Source organism: Triturus cristatus, chromosome 5_1 (genome assembly GCF_964204655.1).
Source record: "Triturus cristatus chromosome 5_1, aTriCri1.1, whole genome shotgun sequence".
NCBI lineage: Eukaryota > Metazoa > Chordata > Amphibia > Caudata > Salamandridae > Triturus > Triturus cristatus.
The window spans coordinates 772,342,225-772,361,622 of record NC_140587.1 but is presented as its reverse complement, the minus strand read 5'-3'; the positions used below and the strand labels follow the sequence as shown (position 1 = coordinate 772,361,622).

Sequence of the window (19,398 nt, the reverse complement as noted above, 5' to 3'; positions counted from 1 at the left end):
GTTTGAAGAGCATATCTTCAAAGATTATAGATGAGCAAGAGGGGAATATCAGAGCACAGCAGCATCCTAAAGTTTTGGACCTGACCGGGAATAAAGCACCCAGCAGTATACTCCGACCTAGCAAATTAATTCAGATAAAATATTTTGCTGATCTGGTTGGGTTGAAGGAGGAGGAGTATTGGCATTTCTTGATCACAAGAAAAGAAGCCTGGTCTGACAGAATGTTCTGTGAACCAAGTAAAGACATACAACTGGAGTTCTATTTGGGGCATCTAGTCAATTAAGGAATTTAAATGCTGATGAAATGTGATAACTTTAGTCCGATTAGCACAGTATACACATAGTAGATGGCCCAACAATATCTTGTGGAGGCTGAGCTAAGCACTATTACCATAATAAATTCTAGAAAACAAAGAAATCCCTGCCTGTTATGCCATTGGATGCAGAAGAAAACTGAGAAGTGTTGATGTTTGTAGAAGGACATTTTGAATCATAGAGTCCTCTTGAAAGCTTTTTCCTCAAAATAAGGGGAACCTGACCCTTTTCTTCACCACTCTGGCGAACATTGCAATTCCCTGTAGTTATTTCTTAAACTGTTGAGCTCTAATTTCAGGTACGACCGCTGAGAAATTGTAGACAATGCTTCATACTCAAGGGCACATGTAGCTATCTCTTTTATGGTCACATTTGAGGCTGTCAAGGTCACATTTATTCATGAAATTTTGACCTCAGTTAATGTTTAAAAAAATGTGCCTGACATTGGAAAATGTGTTAAACTTAGTCTTAACCATAGAAAATACTTTTTAAAAGAATGTGATAAATAAATCATGCAACTTTAAACTCTAGGAGAAGATTTATTTTTGTTAACGTGAAACAAATGTGCAGCTTAAATAAGTAGTAGACTCTCATACCTAATGTGCTTCTACGACTAGGCCTGAAAATGTAATTCGACTTCTGCTTGACATTTAAAATAAAATGCCTTTTACAACTGTTGACCTAATATTCTCACTCCAAAGTCGTTAGTCACTTTAAATTGTGCTGCTCTAAGAGAAATGCATTTCTTTGCTTGCTCAGACCATATAATTTCCTCATTTCACTAAACAATGTATTCTTCTATATTTTATAATGAATAGAGTATTAGTAATATTAAGCATTCTGTAGATATTGTTTGCATAGTTTTGTAAAGACATAATGACAGATCTATTTCATTGCCTTAAACTAGCCCCTTGTCCACACAATGGTATACTGACAACAGCTAACAGAATATGCCTGAAAAGGTTCTCATGGGAACCTTCCCTCATGTATCTGGTGCAAGACATTTAGAAACTTTTAGATAACTGCTCACCAGCGTGAATGTTTACTGTGGGAAATGGGAGGAGGGACGACAGACCACTGGAAGACCCGTTTCCACAGGACTAAGATGACTTAACCGTGCTGAATGTTGCAAATGTTTTCATACATACGTGTTTTACTAGTTAGAGAGACGGGAGTATTCAATTCAATCCATTGCGACAATCTGCTTCGATTCGTCGACGCTTTATGCATTATTCTCCTTCATTCCTGCCCAGATTGCTGTGAGCTGCTGCTAACGGTGATTTCCTTTTGCTCCTACCTTTTTGCAGGGAGACTTTCTCCTTATGTTGATCATAGCTACTGCTTTGGTTAATTTTCCTTTGATTTATTAACACTTGCTACTGCAACGTGTTGGGGCACTCTGCTGAGTTTCTGGAACTGGTCTTTATGAGAAGGTCATTCTTTGACTAACTAGAAACTCAAGAATCTTGCTCTTTTCCAAGAGAACTCTCTATGGGTTCTTATATTGGTTAGGACTCTTAGATTAAGATAGGGACTATATCTTTTATGGAACGCCCTGTCTATTCTATGCTGACTCTAACAAAACCTTTTCTCGATATTTCTGTAATTTGACTAATCTGAATAAAAATGGCAAAAACAACACTAATCGCTTAATGAAAGATAAAGTTTTACCACTATTCCAACCTTCTCATTATTGACTGAACATTAAGATACCGAAAGTTGATGATTTTATTTGAAATGTCATTTATTACAGCTCCATTCAATCACAGTGGGAAGGATCCATTTGCCTGAAGACGGAGGAACGCCAAAAATAGGAGGCTGCTGTTGTAAGTGTTTTGGGTTTGCACTGGTCATCAGGTGGCCACCCAAATTATGGGTGCCGACAAGGCCTCATTATAGAGTTATACATTTAGAGTTATATCGTGTGTACAAATTTATCAAATTATGAATTCTTTACAGGAACTACAAATACCACAGAATAACCTTGACTCATTGAAGTATGCCATCTAGTCAAACAATATTCAACTGTATATACTTTCCCATTATTCTGACGTAAGACCTGGGTATAGGAACCAGATGTACTTAGATCTAAAGATGGACAGCACTGTGCTTGAGTTGTTTACATTCTAAGCTGGGAGTAGGCGTACACCAAAGGACTCGAGAAAATAAGCTGCTGTGTTGCCTTGTGCGTGAAAAACAACTGCTTGTGGAAAGCGGCTGCAGCCCTTCACATTTTGAGGCGCAGCTGTAGTGAGGAGACCAAATGGAGCCACAGCTAGACCATGTCAACTTCAGAGTTGAGGTCTCTTTCGATAGCCGCTTATAGACATCAAATAAAACCATCTGCTTGCATCCTGAGACCTAGAGGAAGAGTTGATGCTGTGCATTGCGGCTGAGGATGAGCCACCTTCTTCCATGCAGGAAATCCTGTGTGTCTCCTGCTGTCAACGCAGCCCTGAGAATCACATCAGCCCCTTCCATAATCTGAGGATTCGGAGAGATGGCTGAGGAGGGGCGTGTATGAGGAGCCAATGACAGCATAAAAATCCGTTGAGTGATTAAAAAGATATTCATATTTGAATACCATTCTGTTGTTCTCAGCTTTACCCTTCCTAATAAAGCTGATGACGTTCATGCCCCCGGAACTGTGATCACATCAGTACAGTAAAGTTACAACCCTGAAAGGTGCTTCATGAGCCACAGGGAAATCCATTGGGTCCAGAAGCTGCAGATGGTTTGATTTTTCCATTTAATATTGGGTATGAATAATTGACTCAATTTCTCAGATTCCTTCTTTAAGTAGCCTTCACACCCATGAAACACCATTCTTAAAAATGCAGAAAGGTTCCTACTACAAGACCATTATTCATAGCTTTCTATCGTTTTCGCATACCACCTTTAACTCATTTGTTATAAATTGTTTGCGGGCTCTGACTTCAGTTTTATATGGAACAGATCACCAGTTCAGTCTACGTCTAACATTCCTCTAATGCGGATATTCTCTTAGTTTATGCCGGGCTTGACCTTCTAACCAGCTTTTTTTTCCCATTCTTTAAAATAAAGGCCATATTGGTTTTTGCCCCTGCTATTTCTCTACTCAGGGGTATGACAAGGTTTTCAGTACAGATATTGGTTTTACCCAAATCAGAGCAATCATTTTGAGCTAATATCAAATGTGGAACTTTCTCCAAGATAGCAAGATAGCTTCTATTTCAATGTCCTATGCTTGGAAAGGGTGGTAAAATGGAATCTTCATTACACTAACACAGAGTTATGTTGCCATAATGGAAACGCGGAAACAATAGAAATTGGGGGATGATTTCTATTCGATGTATTACATTACAGACTATTCATAAACGCTATTCAATTAATTATTTATATTTTTTGACAACAGAGGGTATGCTTACCATGTTACCTTGTGACGCAATAACACTGTATTTCTTAGGGTGAGGAAGAGTCCATTTTACCTCCTTTTCTAATCAAGTGTGACATCTTCCTCATTTGCAGTGTAGTGTGCAGTGTGTCAATAGGTGTCCGCTTTACATTCTGATAATTTCTACCACCTCACAAAGAGGCGTGTTGCATTTATATTGCCGTTCCACTGAAGTGACTGTTTAATGACTGTCCTGGTCACCATTTTTCCTGGTCAATCTTGCTTTGGAAATATCGAATATTGAGTATTAAATACCCACTTGATTTTGTGTATTTCAGTTACCACTTTCACCCAACACAGAATACACATATCTATTAGACTAGAGAAAGAAGGGTCACCATTTAGTGATCCCAAGGCCTTGATAAAGGCCATAGACCCATTTCAGGATTTTGGTAGTGGCTGAAACATTCACCAAACAGACGTAGGGATATACAAGTGTTACCCCAATGTCACTTTCTTGCTTTTAATCTTTTCGGGAAAACAGAGATAAAAATGAATTAGGTTAGCCTTCAGTTAATTTTAATCACAAAATGGATCCCTTCTTGGAAAACTCTTCTTTCTCTGATGGGCGCATAAATATACGAGTTCATGAAAAGCTTCCCTTGTTAGGGTATTCTGAATGGTTATATGCCTACTCTAAGCAAGGAGTGTTGGAAATGGGGCGATGAAACATACCATCAATGGTGTTTGACGGTTCTAGGTCCTGAGAGCAGTGCTTGAAATGGAAAAATAGAAGTGCAGGCACTCTCTATCAGAGTACCTGCTTGTTTCTGAAAAGTGCCGGTACTCTCAAATTAAAAGTATTACGTCACTCTCCCTCTCAAAATAAAAAAGGTGCCGGTACTCTGTACCGGACAGTACCGGCCCATTTGAAGCCCTGCCTTAGAGAGGACTTTACTTCTGCAAAGCTGAGTGACTTTCAAGCAAGTGTTTAGGTTCACAATATTCCTCTATGTTTTCCATATATTCTGTTGGACTTAAAGCAAACCATTGATCCTCCTTCTTCCCTTTGTTGTGAGTAGACTGTTGCAAAATGTCACCTCTTGGAGGAGGGTGCTGTCAGGTGCATCACTTAGACACAGAATATCTATTTGGTATTGGAAGCTGCCAAGAAACATAGCTTTCTGATGTTTACAAAACGGCAGAACAATCCAACTTACAAGGAGGTAACAACCAAAGCTTGGCAGAAGAGTTAACATGGGCAGGTGCCAAAAAAGCCAACATGAATGATGAGTAGTCAACAGCTGAACTGCCACCACAGCAAAAGACCACCAGCTGAATGATAGGACTGTCGAAAGGCCAGCTGTATTTAACCGACCAATTAAAGACGAGCAGCAATGCAAATAAAAGTTCATACAGACAGAGTTATGCTTTGGTGAAAAAGAACATATTCCACAGCTGGCAGTGGTAAATGCTATAACTGATGTCACACCAAAGCTGCACATTGGGCATCATTCAGACTGCTTTGGTACATCGAAAAATGAGGGGGTTCTGCATTGCAGCAGAGTTTTGTACTACCACGGATTTACATCTAATTTCTTCACGGTAATCCGGTGTATGGATCCTGCCAGAGAAAGGCTGGGGAAAAATGAACGCGGTGATACATCTGAACACATGCGCAACCTGTTTGTTGTTCCCCCAAACTCTAAAGCTGGGGGTAAAACTAAGCGGAAAAGTTCTCAGTTTTCCCCAAAATAGCCCCAAGTTTGATGAAGACGTCATCTTAAATTGTGCGACTAGTTTGAGAGGACTTATGCAAGAGAGGTGGGTGGATTTTGAAGAAGAAATACTGCAAGGGTTTTTGCCACCCTGGGCAAAGTCTAATTTTGCCTTTGAGGTGATACGTCTCTCCTAATTAAAAAAAAAATGTAGGGTTATCCTTTCATTCCAGCACCACCATTCAGAGAAGGTGATCTGAGGCTGAATGTAGTCTTATCTCCTTATAGGAGTGTAGACTGTTTTTACGCCCAGTGCATGGATTTTGTTTGAAAAATTAGGCACAAAGTCCAAAGTTACTGGCCAAGGAATTAAATGGCAGACCTTGTAACTATGTTCTGATTCTACAAGGCGTCTGATTCACACAATTACAAGCAAGAGACTCGAAGCCAGGTCTCGAACTGCTTTAACCTTAATATTGCGCCGTCTCCTGCTCCATTTCCTGTGCAGAGTATCACTTTCCTACAACCACAAATGTAGATTAACATCATTTCTTGAGCTGTATATAACATCAATAAACAGTAAAATGCCTTTTAGAGCAATCTGCTTTTTTGCAGCTATATGCTTTCCATCGCAAACGCCAAGAAGACATATTTAAGCCAGATAGTTTCCCCAGGCACAGGGCCAATGTCACACCACAAGTTTCGGATTACACCATCTTGCATGCTGTACAAGAAGAAAATCAGGGCAAAGGCAAGCCTAGCCAGCACTAAGTAAGTCATACATCTACCTCGCACCATTAGACTGAGTAAACCTTTCACCACAGAAAAGATATCATTATTTTCTATGAAATGAACAATTTGAGCTGTAAATTAAAATTTGAAGTGCTCTAAAAATTGGCAGCCTCTTACCTCCATACTCTGGCGGGAGATACTTGCTATTGAGATAAAACAAAAACACAAACGCATGTTACGATTTAGAGTTAGAACACTATAAGAAAGAGCAATAAAAAAACAAGACTTTTGAGAAATTACTCAAAAACATCTGCCTACTATTTCGGCTCCATCGCTTCACGCAAAATTTAAAGGCTACAGACATTGGTTATTTCATTTTCACCAAAAGTAAAGTCTTCACAGCTCTCAAGTGCACCAGTCATAGAGGCGAGTAGCTAATCCAGTCCAGGTTTTGTTCTTTGCATTCTCCAGCTGTAGTCCCATTGATTCCATTACACATTCAGGAGTCTATGGCCCATAACGCAAGAAAGACCTGGACTGGAGCAGCCACGGAAGCATGGACCTGGGAGACTGGATAGTACAGCTCCAGTGCCCCACAAATGAGAGGTTTTATCTGATTACTGATTAGTAAGCTTCATTACTTTTGGCTCGATCTTCTCTTCCTGTTGCTTACTGAATTATGTTATTTGCTGCTCCAGCAAGCACCCCTTGGCTTTCTTCAATGTATTCAAGTTTGCCATTTTATACAATGACGCCTCTCGCATAGGTACCTAGCTACTCGTTCCTGTTGAACAACTTCTTCTCTTAGTTATAAAATATGGGGCAAGGAAGGCGGCCGCAGGAGTGATGGCGATCACCAGTAAGTAATCAAACTATTACAACAGTCAGCCACTTCCTTGCTCAACAAGGACCTCGGACCAGAAATGTCTTAACAAAAACGTGAAACAGAACAGCGCAAAAATATGTGAACTGCATAAAAGCAAAATTAGGCTCTTGAAGTTCAAACAAGGGAGATCTAAAACAGAAGTTGCAAATACTGCATGAAATCTATAAAGAAGAAAAATGTGTGATGGTGCAGTCCAACTGGCTTTCCTGCAATTTGCCATAATGGACGCCCACTGTGCTTCTGACCATCAGCGAACATCCCACTTGTACACCTCCCCTGTCATAGAACGGAGGTTCCAGACCAGCTGATTAATAATCTGCTCACTTTCCGTAGTTGATAGATGAGATCAGTAATTTCAACAAAAGAAAACCACAATTTCTAGGCTAAAATTAAATAAAAAGGGAATTGCAGAGGTGAAACCTCACCCTCCTGTTGAGGGGAGCTGGGCACTGAAGATCCGCTGACTGCAATAGGTTTGGTACTAAAAAAAAAACCCGATTATTCTGCTACAGAAAGGTGATGGAGTGAGGAAGAAGGCCATTACAGTTGCACTAAATATGTGCTGTAAATATGACCTTTATTAGCGATATGTTTAGCTGCATCAGGGGTTTTGGTATCAATGGAACAGGACAAAGTGCAACCAGAAGACCTGGTGACTCCTGCAGGACAGCGCTTGAGCCAGCCTGGGAAATCCAGGAACAAGGCCACATAAGGAATGCATTTTGCCAGAAGACTAGGAGATCCAACAAAGAAAGCTCAAACCATGAAAGAAAGCCCCTAAACAAGAGAAAAGTGTACCAGAGAGCTGCCCTATATTATGCTTGACCAAGCACTGCCAAAAGAGAAATTACATTTTCTTCCCACAAGAAACAAAGTTTTGTTATCCTCTTGATCTGCTCCCTGGATCATGACCCGTCCAAATTAACATGAGTGTTTGTGGTAGTGCTGGCCATTTAAATGATCACTGCTGACCCCCCAAGGTAGCATAAACACCCCTTGTTGGAAACCCACACTCCCACACTGAAAGGGTGGTGGTGATCTTCCGGACACACTGTGGTAGCTTGGCTCGAGTGGTCAGGAATCAGGCTCCGTGCTAAGCATACGACATACCCAAACAATAACCATGCGTGCATCCGTTCCAAAAACGACTCTACACCGTAAAAATTATGAAAATATCTTTCTTTATCTGCTTTTTCTCTTAGTTGCTGATTGGATAAAATAAATAACAATCACAATATACAAACTTTTTAGAAAGTGCAGGACAAATAAATACTGGCTTAATGATTCAATAAATAGGGGTGATCATAAATACTGAAGGCATAAATAAAAGTGCAATACAGACAGGCAATTAAATATTCTGAGGCAATAAATACTGTAACCAATAAATATTGTGCATCAATAAATACTGTGGACCAATAAATACAGGGGAACAATAAATAGGTTAAATACAATAAATACAGTGCCCCTAATAAATACTTAAAAGCTGACAGTGACACTCATGGAATCAGATCACTTTTGATTCCTAAGGGCTGATTTGGCCCAAGCACAGCTTGTGGGGATGTGGAAGGCTTGGGGGTGTCTACTCCCTGGTTTGGACAAGGCTGAGGCCTAAACTGAGGTAGGTCAAGGGGGGAATACCAGAGACCTGGCTCTCTCTCTCCACACAACTTCTCTAGATTAGTCCCAGTTCACCCCTGGCACAGTCAGGTTGGTTCCAGCACCTCCCTAGCCCCTTAGAGCAGTCTCTCAGGTCTCCACAGGGCCTTAGGCGCCCTCTACTCCACTTACTGCCCTTTTTCTGATGCTCCGACGCCGCTGGAGTCGTATCGATGCCGTGAGGCGGTTCCGGTTCGATGTCGGCGGCCTCGGCACAATGTCAGTTCTTTGACGACGCCGGCAGGCGGATCCGGTCTCGATGTCAGCGGCCTCGGTTCGATCTCGACCTCCGATTGGATGGCGTCGGGCAGTCTTACTCGATGTCGACTTCGGGCGGCTCCGGTCCGATGGCGACCTCGGCTTCGATGACGTCGGCCGGCCTTGCCTCGATGTCGACTTCCGGCGGCTCCGGAGTGCGATCCTCACTCCCGACCTCCGGTGCTCCTCACAGGTTTCCGGCGACTCCGGAGTGCGACCTCCACTCCCGACCTCCGGCACGATTCTCACAGGTTCCGGCGACTCCGGAGTGCGATCCTCACTCCCGACCTCCGTTACCCTTCACCTCGGTCTCCGACGACTCCGGAGGGCGGACTCCACTCCTCCGATGACGCCGCTCACTCGACCTCGGGTGACTTCCTCCTCGACCTCTGGTATTCCTCACGACCTCTGACGGCGCCCTCTCTCGACCTCTGGCGGCTCCGGGTACGACGTCTGCTTTTCCAGTCAGCGCCGCTTCTCCACCTCGGGCTCCAGGTCTTAGGCTACTCGACGTCGGACTTCAGGGAAACCAGCTTCCAGGTCAGGATCTTGCTGTTCTCTTGTCTCTAAGGCCTGTTCCTGCTGTCCAGGTCCTCAGGATGGTTTTTCTGACTTCTTCCCACACAGGGCTCTAGGCTGGGCTCCGTCAGTAGGGACTAGTATCAAGGGTGGGTTTATGGACCCCACTCCAGGCACAAGTTTCCACCCCTGCTGCTTCACTCCTTCCTCCTTCACGTTTGTGCTGCTCACTCTTCACCAGTCAGGTGCCAACTGCCAGCTCCAACTGCCAACTCTCTGTCTTAGCTTCCCAACATTCTAAACCGCCTCCAACTGTCACAGGGTTCTGGAATGTTCTGGAAGGTGCTGGTAGGTTCCAGTGGATGCTGGTGATGTCACAGGTGGCCACCATTTTGTGCTCCAGGCCCTCAGACAGAAGTTTCAGGGGTAGATAAAATGGCTCCCTGAATCTGCATCAATACTACAAAAACGAAAACAAATGAGGGAAAAAGGGCCAAGTCCTACACCCCTCTATCGCCCACTGGACTCCTGCCAGCTCCCTTCAGTCCGACGCGAGGCATGCGCTGTAAGTGATCCGTAGGTGGTTGTGGAGCAGGTAAAACTAATTTTTGTATACCGTCTCTATTTTGCATGAAAACACTAATTACCTAATCATTCTAATTATTAACCTGTACTGATTGTGTGAAGACTTGGTATTAACCAACCGTGCATCTTAATAAACACAAATTACACGTGGGACTAAATGCAAATTGCATGGCAAATAACCCTAATGAATAACTGTGGTACGCATATTGACGGTAGATTGTGATGATATAGAAAATTGCATGATTTATGTTGCTTTTGTAATGTTTTGCGTTCCTGATGGGGCGAAATGGTGAGCATTATTGCTTTAAATGTTGCCATAAGCTAGGAAAATACTAATAATAAAAAGGGATTAGAGTGGGTTTAACATTAGAATCTTCATTTCCACATATTAGTTATTCTTTTATGTTTGTTTCGGTTAAGTTGGCATTCGGGCCTACTAGGCAGCAATATCCAAAATGGAGTTCGGAAGTGTCCACCGTTGTGTGAGCGCGATGACTACTGCGCAGACTCGGATGGCTCTGAAGATCTCCAGGCATCCCCCGATCAGGTCACAGTGTTCCTTGTCAAGGATAGGAACGTGGAGGACTGCCAAAGCTCAACTAGTGTTACTGACAGAGAAACAAAGGACACCTGTCCCGAGCGGACTGAACATTGATACGTTGGACACTTTCACATGAGAACTGCCCAAACCAGGAAATGACGTCTTTTAGTTTCATGAGAATTAAGGAGCTATAGGAATCATACTCGAACTTACAAAATTTGACGGTTTAACCAATCACCGACAGTCCCAACTCGACAAATGTAGCATGTTATCCGGAATTTATTATAAAAAGGGGTTAGTAAAGAAGGGTTTAGACTAGTGCGTTCCAGAAGGGTGTCCCGAACTTGCGTGATCGATTGGCTTGCACGATTATCTGGTCCTTTAGATATCTTTGGGACTGAGTCGTGCCGAGCGAGAGAACTTTTCGGACTTATTTGGAGGTTATCCTGTATACGATTGGGATGATTCTCACCCAAATGGATTTGATTTAAGCAGAGATAACAGGGTTGGAGAAAGGTCCCCGATATCAAGAATTAGGTAAATATGATTGTCATGCTAAATTGTGCTGAATAATCAAATTTGAACGCTGTGTGGACCGAAATGCTGATTATGCAACTTAAAGCAAATTGATTAGATAAACTAAACATTGATTAACAGAAAATGAGTTTGTGATTCTTTGAAGGTTATTAATTATGGAATCTAAAACTTTAAATGTATTTTAGCTGGTTCTAAATCACCATCAACCAGTCCAACTAATTGGTCCATCGACCAAGTGGTGGAGTGCCTTGATGTTAAAGTTAGGATTCTATAGGTGCAGATGTATATTATGTACATGTTGTAAACATTTCTTCCTATAGGTAATAAGGTACCCCCACATGTCCAGCGCTTCTTTTCCTCCTGCGTGCATTTTCGAGTGAGACGTATGAGTGTTGGTGTTATGGGCCCCACCAATGGATGCGTGCGTGAATGAGTTAGTGTGATGACGGGTCTGTGACGCAGGGAGGATATGTAAATTTGCCCTTTTCCGCTAGAGCAGTTGCATCCAAACCCTCATTACTGGCATCAGTTGTTATGACCAAACAGGTAGATAAAGTAGGAGAACACCTTCTGGTAGTAAGGTATGAAGGGGACCTCCAACCCAGGCCTTTTCATATTTCAGGGAAAACAAGGATAAGACTCAACAGACCCAAACTGAACGACCACCAGAAATGTAGAATGTAGCAGAATAGGAACTTGAAGAGAAGGTGAGAACATGAAACCTTAAGAAGGGATGATGTTAACAAATCCCGACAGATGTACAAGTGATTGTTCTGAGAAATGATGGTTCCTCAGATAAACAGACGCTGCACAGTTCTGTCTTGAACTAGGCACCGGTGTGCTGAAAAATTCTATAATCTGCACTGGTTTGATTTCCCCATTCGTCAAGAAGAGGTGTTCCTTCAGTAAAGTACGGACTTTTGGTAATTTCTATGCTGCTTGAGCCCTGATAAGAGACACAAACTTGCCAGTCATCCAGATAAGGATGTACTATCATCTAATTCTTTATAATCTCCCCCAAAAGATTAAGTATTTTCTTTAAAATCCTCAGTGATGAAGGCATGGCCAAGATGGCACAGGATTGAGACACACATTCCTACTCTAGACCTGGCCTGCCAGAGTATCATACATTCATTGCTGCCATCATCATAGCCTCAAGTTTAAACATGTTGTTCCCTCTGTGCTTCTGGAGGAGATCTAAAACTGCGTTTTCTCCAGGGTCCCTGCTACTCTGTTTGGTGACTTATTAAACTGAGGTGAGCGTAATACAAGGGTAGTGGCCAAGATGGGAGCCCTCATGAGGGACTTGGCACTTGAGGAGGGCCGGTGTCACCAGCCCCTCACCGTCTGATATGCTTTTCCAAGTGAACTGAGTGATGCCTCTGGGCAGTGCCTGCCCCGGACAGTGACTATATGGTGGAGAGAAGGGTGGGTCTGGCAGGCCCTGAAGGTTCAGCTCTGTGGTCCCAGGAGATATCCAATCTGCATCTCAGAGAGCACCCTAGGGCAGAGAGAGACCCAGCAAGGTCCATTGTGACCCAAACAGATGGGGAGAATTATTTCACCCTGCCATGGGTCCCCAGTCAAAGGAGTAAGCGAAGGGAGCGAGCTATAGCCTGCAGCACTTCCATGAGGGGCACACTGAGTGGTAAAGAAGATCCTTGGATAGACTAGTCTGGTTAGCGCAAATGTTTCTGCTCTCCCCTTCCCCCCTGCCACATAGGCTGCTCAATTGGGGCATGCATCAAATAGGGTCCCTCGGGTGGCTAATGGCTGCCAATGGAGTGGAAAGCAACAATCAGTTGGGTCCTGACCTGGAGGGTGCTGAGGGAGTCAGACGCTCCGCAAAATGGAACTGCTCTCAGCTGCGTAAAGAACCACAATGCTACTATGGCTACAACCAGAGTCGAGAAAGAAAAATTGCTAAAAGACCTTTCACAGACACCGGTGGCACAGAAAGTGGCATCACAAAGGGATAAAAAACAAGCTGACCATCATGCCAAACAACCAGTGCAAAGAACAAGGTAAATATAGTCACTCCCAGAGCAAAACAATTCATGGCAGACCTCTCATGTTTTGAGGGAAGCCCTCGCCATGCTCAAGAATGACCTGAAACATGAACTCAGAAAGGTTATGACATACTTATATGACCTGAAGGAGAGAGTATATTCTTTAGAATGGAACAAGAATTCTGGAACGGGAACGGATATTCCTAAGAGACAAGAATATTGATCTCCAAAGCAATCTGGAAGATATGGAAAACTGTTTCAGAAGGAACAATGTGAGGATATACTAGGCCTCATGGGGGCTGGAGGGCAGCAACATAATGCTGCTCATATAAAGACTGTTTATATACATGTTGGGAATTCCAGATGCTGAGCATACATTGCTGGATAGACTGCACCACACATCTCCACTGTCCTTGCCGGACTCTGGACCAACCTCCCCCAAACTCCTCACTAGGTCATTTCTTCCATTAGAAAGAGCAGATCATGGAGGCAGCATGAAACTGAAAGAGTTTCACCTTTGAGGGACACGCCATTCTGTTGTACTAGGACCTTCAGCCACCACGCTCAAGGAGAGAGAATTTTTTCTCCCAGTAGTTTAATTTCTCAGAGCCCATTACAGACTTCAGATGGGTCACCTGTTCCGTTTAATCTTCAAATGGAGGGAAGTATCTGAGGGAAACACGGACCAGCCTCAAGATCCCAGAAGAAACACAAGAGAGGGCGGGCATGCAGTCAGATGGCACTCTCTCAACCTGCTCACTCTACTCCAAGAATAAGAGGAAAAAGCTGAAACCGAAAGCTACGACCATTGAGAAACAGATTATGGACCAGTATAAGCAACCATCTCCAGAAGATGTTTTGGCAGCATTCAGGCCTTTAGGGGAGGACATTGGTTAGACATCAGTGATATCTGGTACGAAGATGGAGCCAATTTGGGTGATTTGGAGCCTGATAACGTTGGGATGGAGGCGGGGGAGATGAGGGGAGGAAATGTATGGTTGGACAGATGTTTCAGGTGGTCTCCTCTAATACTGAAATTAGATATTTCCAGGAGTGGCAAGTTTAGTTTTGGAGACAAGGCCTCCCTTCATGAGCTCATCATGGTGATAATTCCAGAGACAGGGAACTGTTGTAGTGCTAGAGGAGTTAGTTTATAGACATGTTCTTAGAGGGGCATAAGAGGGTGAGTATTCAGAAGGGGAAGACAATACGGGCCACAACATTGAGCAGGCCTTAGGACCGAGACAGCCACTCAGAAGCAGGGAGGAAGACAGAAGCCAAATGAAACACTAGGATGGGGACGGGAAAGGAATATAACATGGGTCATAAAATGATGGGTAATAGGGACCTTTTCATAGTATCCTTTAACGTGAGAGGCCTTAACATCCCAGTCAAAAGAGTAGTGATCCTTAGAACTGTAAATACCTAAACAAGAAGTCACCTTCTAGCAAAGGACAACTGAATAAACAGTTTTGTGCTCTAGCAAACACAAAGATGAAGGAGGTGGGTACTCTAACCCTCGCCTTACGCTGGTGTTTATCACGATGGAGAAGAAGGGCAGGGAGCTCCTTCTAAATAGTCACTTGGGAGGTCAACCAATCTCAGTAACGTATATATAAATACCCAACCAGGGTCAAGAAGCGTTCCTGAGAAACACAAGCCAAAAATTGTAATCCCTGGCAACAAGCACCCTCTTCTTAGATACAGTGGAATCTGGTCTTCAATGGGCAGACAGACAGATCAGGACTTAGCTACTGGGCGACAGCAGCCATTTCTTGAGAAGGGATGAATTATCTAGCCAGACTATGCTTGGCAAATACAAGGCACAGTTTATACACCCATTCCAGGGATATTTCACATTATACTGCAGTACCTCCTCGAAAACGGACATGATTCTAGTAGACCAGTCTCCTGGCTCAGCTATTACATAGGCTGACCATAGAGTGAGTGCTCTCTCAGATCACACTCTGGTTCAATGCTCTCTGAGGTTAAGTAAAGGGGGACATGCTGGGAACCCTGTTTGGCATGTGGTTAACATCCAGGTCAGAGACCAAGTAGCAAAAAAAGAGATTATGACACAAATCAAAGAATACCTTCAATTTAACGATACAAGGGAATGTGGGATGCAGATTATATGCAACTCACTGAAGGCAGTACTCCGAGGGCCTTGCATACTGGAAGAGGTAAGACTAAAGCTAGTGAGGGAAGGCAGTTGCAGACTCTTGAGAGGTAAATAAAAACTAGACATTTGCTATAAGGTGAAATGATCGCAAAGGTAGTCCTGGCAGTACATAGCCAGTTAAGACTGATTAACTTTAATATGGCAGAAAAAACTTGTGCAAAGGTCAAACAAAGTTAGTATGAAGCGGTCAATAGAGAAGGGAGGATTTTGGCAACTAGACGGAAACACAAACAAGGCCAAGCATTCATTGGATCCCTAAGACAACTGGAAGATAAGCCACGAGCACAGGAAAAACTTGAAGCATTCCACCAACTCCATCAGGGTCTTTATTTGGGAGACTCAAATTATCCTTCCCGCAGTAGTGGATTATCTTAAAAGAAGTCTCCTGGAAACTCTCGGGGTGAACAATGAAACTGGTTGGAGTGTTTGGTCACTTCTGAGGAAATAATACTGGCCACTAAGACCCTCAAGGTGGGGACAGTCCCAGGGAAAGAATGGTTGCTCCAATAATTGTGTAAGAAATACTGGCCTAGTCTGATAAGCATCCTACTAGGGTGCTCATTAATATTGCAGATAACGAAGCAGTGACACCAAATATGTCAGAAGCAAGAACACAAATCTTGCTGAAATCAGGAAATGACCATGAAGAATGTAGTACTTATCGCCCTATCTCCATGGTGAATACCAATGTGAAAAGATTCCAGAAGGTCCTGGCCATTCGTTTAAAAAAGTGATGCGCCAGTTGATCTATTCTGGGTCAACCGGGCTTAAAAGTTTGAAGGCAGGTAGGAGTCAACACCAAGAAAGCCTTACACCAAATGGACAAGATGAAAAAACAAAAAAGCCAGCCTTACTAACAATGCTAAACGCCAAATAGGCTCTTGACAGAATCGGGTGGAACATTCTCCACGAGGTCTTCATTGCTAAGGGCTTTGGTGCTCGATTTCTATCCATGGCAAAAGTTGGGTATGCAAAAACTTCTGGTTGCGTGAGGATGATTGGTAGGGACTCTCCCATGGTGAACATTGGAGCACATAAAAAGCTATATGGATTGAAAGAGTCAGAGTGCCATAGGTACATGCAAGTGCAACATTGTGTCCTTCAGCTGATATAGCAGCAGTAACCAGCGGGCTCCTCGCTTCAATCAAACAACTGCTCCAGAGGGTAAATGATAAAAAAATACCACATATCGAGGATTTATAAACTGATTCAGGAGGGAGGGACAAGTGGTAAAGGCAAAACCCAGATCGGATGGCAAGAAAAACTAGGATTAGATCTTTCAACGACCGAGTGAAACTCTCTAATCTGTGGTGCTAGAAAGAGCAATTAGCATGCCCAGGGCGTGGGTCTGAGTAACAAAGTCCTTTGTAGATGGTACTTCACACCAACTTGCTTGCACACAATAATGAATACAGATACGAATTGTGCTGGAGGATTTGCAGAGGCAGGGGTACAATAACACATATAATCTGGAGCTGTCACAAATTCAGGAGTTTTGTGGGGAGATGTTTAAAGCCATAGAGAAGGCAATGAGGATATGGATCCCTAGGAATGCTGGAGGGACACCCCTTAGGTGATTGGCTGGCGCAATCTGGAAGCCACACAAGAGTGAAACTGGCCAGCTGAATATCATGCAGTTAATTGCTGAACAAATTAGCACTGATTCCACATCTCATGATTGTTACTACAAACTGTGGTATTCTAAGCATGGATAAAAACAACATCAAACATTTCATCAAAGGAGATGGTCACACCTTCTCAATTCCACTACTATTCTACTTTGAAAAGGAATACAAGAACTTCAGGGGTTCTATGGTTCTACAATGCCCTATGAACCACATCCAGCTTACCCTGAAGAAAGCACCAAAAGGGCACAGACTATGAAATACATATGGGTTCCAAGTTATGAGTGTTCTGACCATCTGGGTGAGAAGGAATAGGACTGAGGTCTTCGTAAGCTCTCCGTTTGTATTTGGAAACATTGAATAAAACTTTATTAAGCCATAATGTTTTTGGTGATGCCTTGAAGCCAGACAGAGGCACACTCAATTGGTTTTCTTGATCCGGCACTGATAACTGTAGGTTCTCTCAGTAGTAACATCATTTAGGAATGTGCAGGTGTGGGTACTAGAGATGCAGAGGCCATTTATTTGCATGGAAATAGAAACATGAAGATTATTTCAAGAGTCTAAAGAGACCCCACTGTTGTAATTCAGGCCACTGATGTATGCTGTCATAGCTTCTATCTTCCGCTCACTCCAAGGAAATGGAGTCTGATTTGCTCATTAGTGTTGTAAAATAGAGGAGAGCGTTATCTTGTAGCTGTATTTGACTACCCTCAAAGATCAGATGCCAGGAATGGCCACCATGCTGTAGAGAAATGAGCCATCCATCCACCCTCCTAAATATATGCCAGCTCATTCTAAAGAGAATAGTTTCGAACAAGTTGCCTTCGGTGGAGAAGAAGTGTCCTTACCCTTGGTAGGATTCCAACTGGACTGATGTTTTTCTTGAAAATGTCCCTTGTAAGCTGATCATGGAAAATGTGAGGATCTGTTGGACCAGAAAAATGTGAGGGTTTGATTTGTTGTCCCTCTCTACTAGCAAGTTATGACTGATGTCCATGAATACTTTGGTGCGGGTGCCGTTCGTGCTTAGAGGAACTTTGTCTGTGCTGCTCGGTGCTTGACCAGGGCGTGAGGGACTGCGAGGCACCGCGGCTGGGAAACCAGCTACAGCTGCGGCCTCTTCCCGGACACTCCCCCTTGCCTGCCTTGAAATTGACATCTCACGGCCCCCGCTTCGCGGGAGCCGTTCGTGCTTAGAGGAACTTTGTCTGTGCTGCTCGGTGCTTGACCAGGGCGTGAGGGACTGCGAGGCACCGCGGCTGGGAAACCAGCTACAGCTGCGGCCTCTTCCCGGACACTCCCCCTTGCCTGCCTTGAAATTGACATCTCACGGCCCCCGCTTCGCGGGGGCCGTTCGTGCTTAGAGGAACTTTGTCTGTGCTGCTCGGTGCTTGACCAAGGCGTGAGGGACTGCGAGGCACCGCGGCTGGGAAACCAGCTACAGCTGCGGCCTCTTCCCGGACACTCCCCCTTGCCTGCCTTGAAATTGACATCTCACGGCCCCCGCTTCGTGGGTGCCGTTCGTGCTTAGAGGAACTTTGTCTGTGCTGCTCGGTGCTTGACCAGGGCGTGAGGGACTGCGAGGCACCGCGGCTGGGAAACCAGCTACAGCTGCGGCCTCTTCCCGGACACTCCCCCTTGCCTGCCTTGAAATTGACATCTCACGGCCCCCGCTTCGTGGGTGCCGTTCGTGCTTAGAGGAACTTTGTCTGTGCTGCTCGGTGCTTGACCAGGGCGTGAGGGACTGCGAGGCACCGCGGCTGGGAAACCAGCTACAGCTGCGGCCTCTTCCCGGACACTCCCTTTTTAGCGGACTACTACTTATTTAAATCGAGACTTGTAACGCGGCGCGGGACGCGGCGCAGGACGAGCGCCGGGCGAAGCCCGGGCCAAGGGCGGGCCCGTTCTAGCCCGTTACAGACCGAGTAAGACCGGACCGGGCCCCCCTACTAACATTTTATTCGTGTGCATTAGACATCCCTGCTGACTTGTGAATATCTCCTGCTAAATAACTTTTGTATTTGTATTTGTACGTAATCACCCATGGCTACCACACGAGGGAGTAGAAACAGGATGATAAAGGATACAAGTAACATTACTGGCCCATTAGACAATTTCATCGTAAGAGCAAATTCAGTTATCGATCAAGGAATTGCTCTCATGGAACGAAGAGTGTCACAAGATTTACTACTAGCTAAACGCTCTTCTTTGGGCCTGTTTGCGACAGCTAAAACTCCCGATAATATAGGTAACAAAACACCCCTTGCTTTAGTACAGGCGGATATACATAGCATCCCAAATGTAGTAGATTTGTCCTTTTCTATGACGGAATGCCTATCCTCCTCGCAAGTAGAGAGGTCACCGATTCTTGTACCGGAGCCCCTGGTGTTAGAATCACGGTCGCAAGACTCAGTTAATACTCAGATGATGAGAGAGAAGGAGGGTGCAATTCCAAAGAC

At 44.1% G+C, this 19,398-nt stretch overlaps 1 protein-coding gene across 7 annotated transcripts in view; it reads right to left on the bottom strand.

The window, feature by feature from the left end:
* Positions 1-19,398, bottom strand: part of SLC35D4 (solute carrier family 35 member D4) — a 642,891-nt gene that overhangs the window by 408,468 nt on the left and 215,025 nt on the right. For 5 of the 7 annotated variants that reach the window (XM_085605764.1, XM_085605763.1, XM_085605761.1 and 2 more), the window contains one exon: positions 6,316-6,341. In XM_085605764.1, coding sequence (XP_085461890.1) covers positions 6,316-6,341 — 26 coding nt within the window. Of the gene's footprint in view, positions 1-6,315; positions 6,342-17,787; positions 17,865-19,398 lie in introns of all 7 variants that reach the window. The other 2 variants (XM_085605767.1, XM_085605766.1) reach the window with 1 other exon arrangement.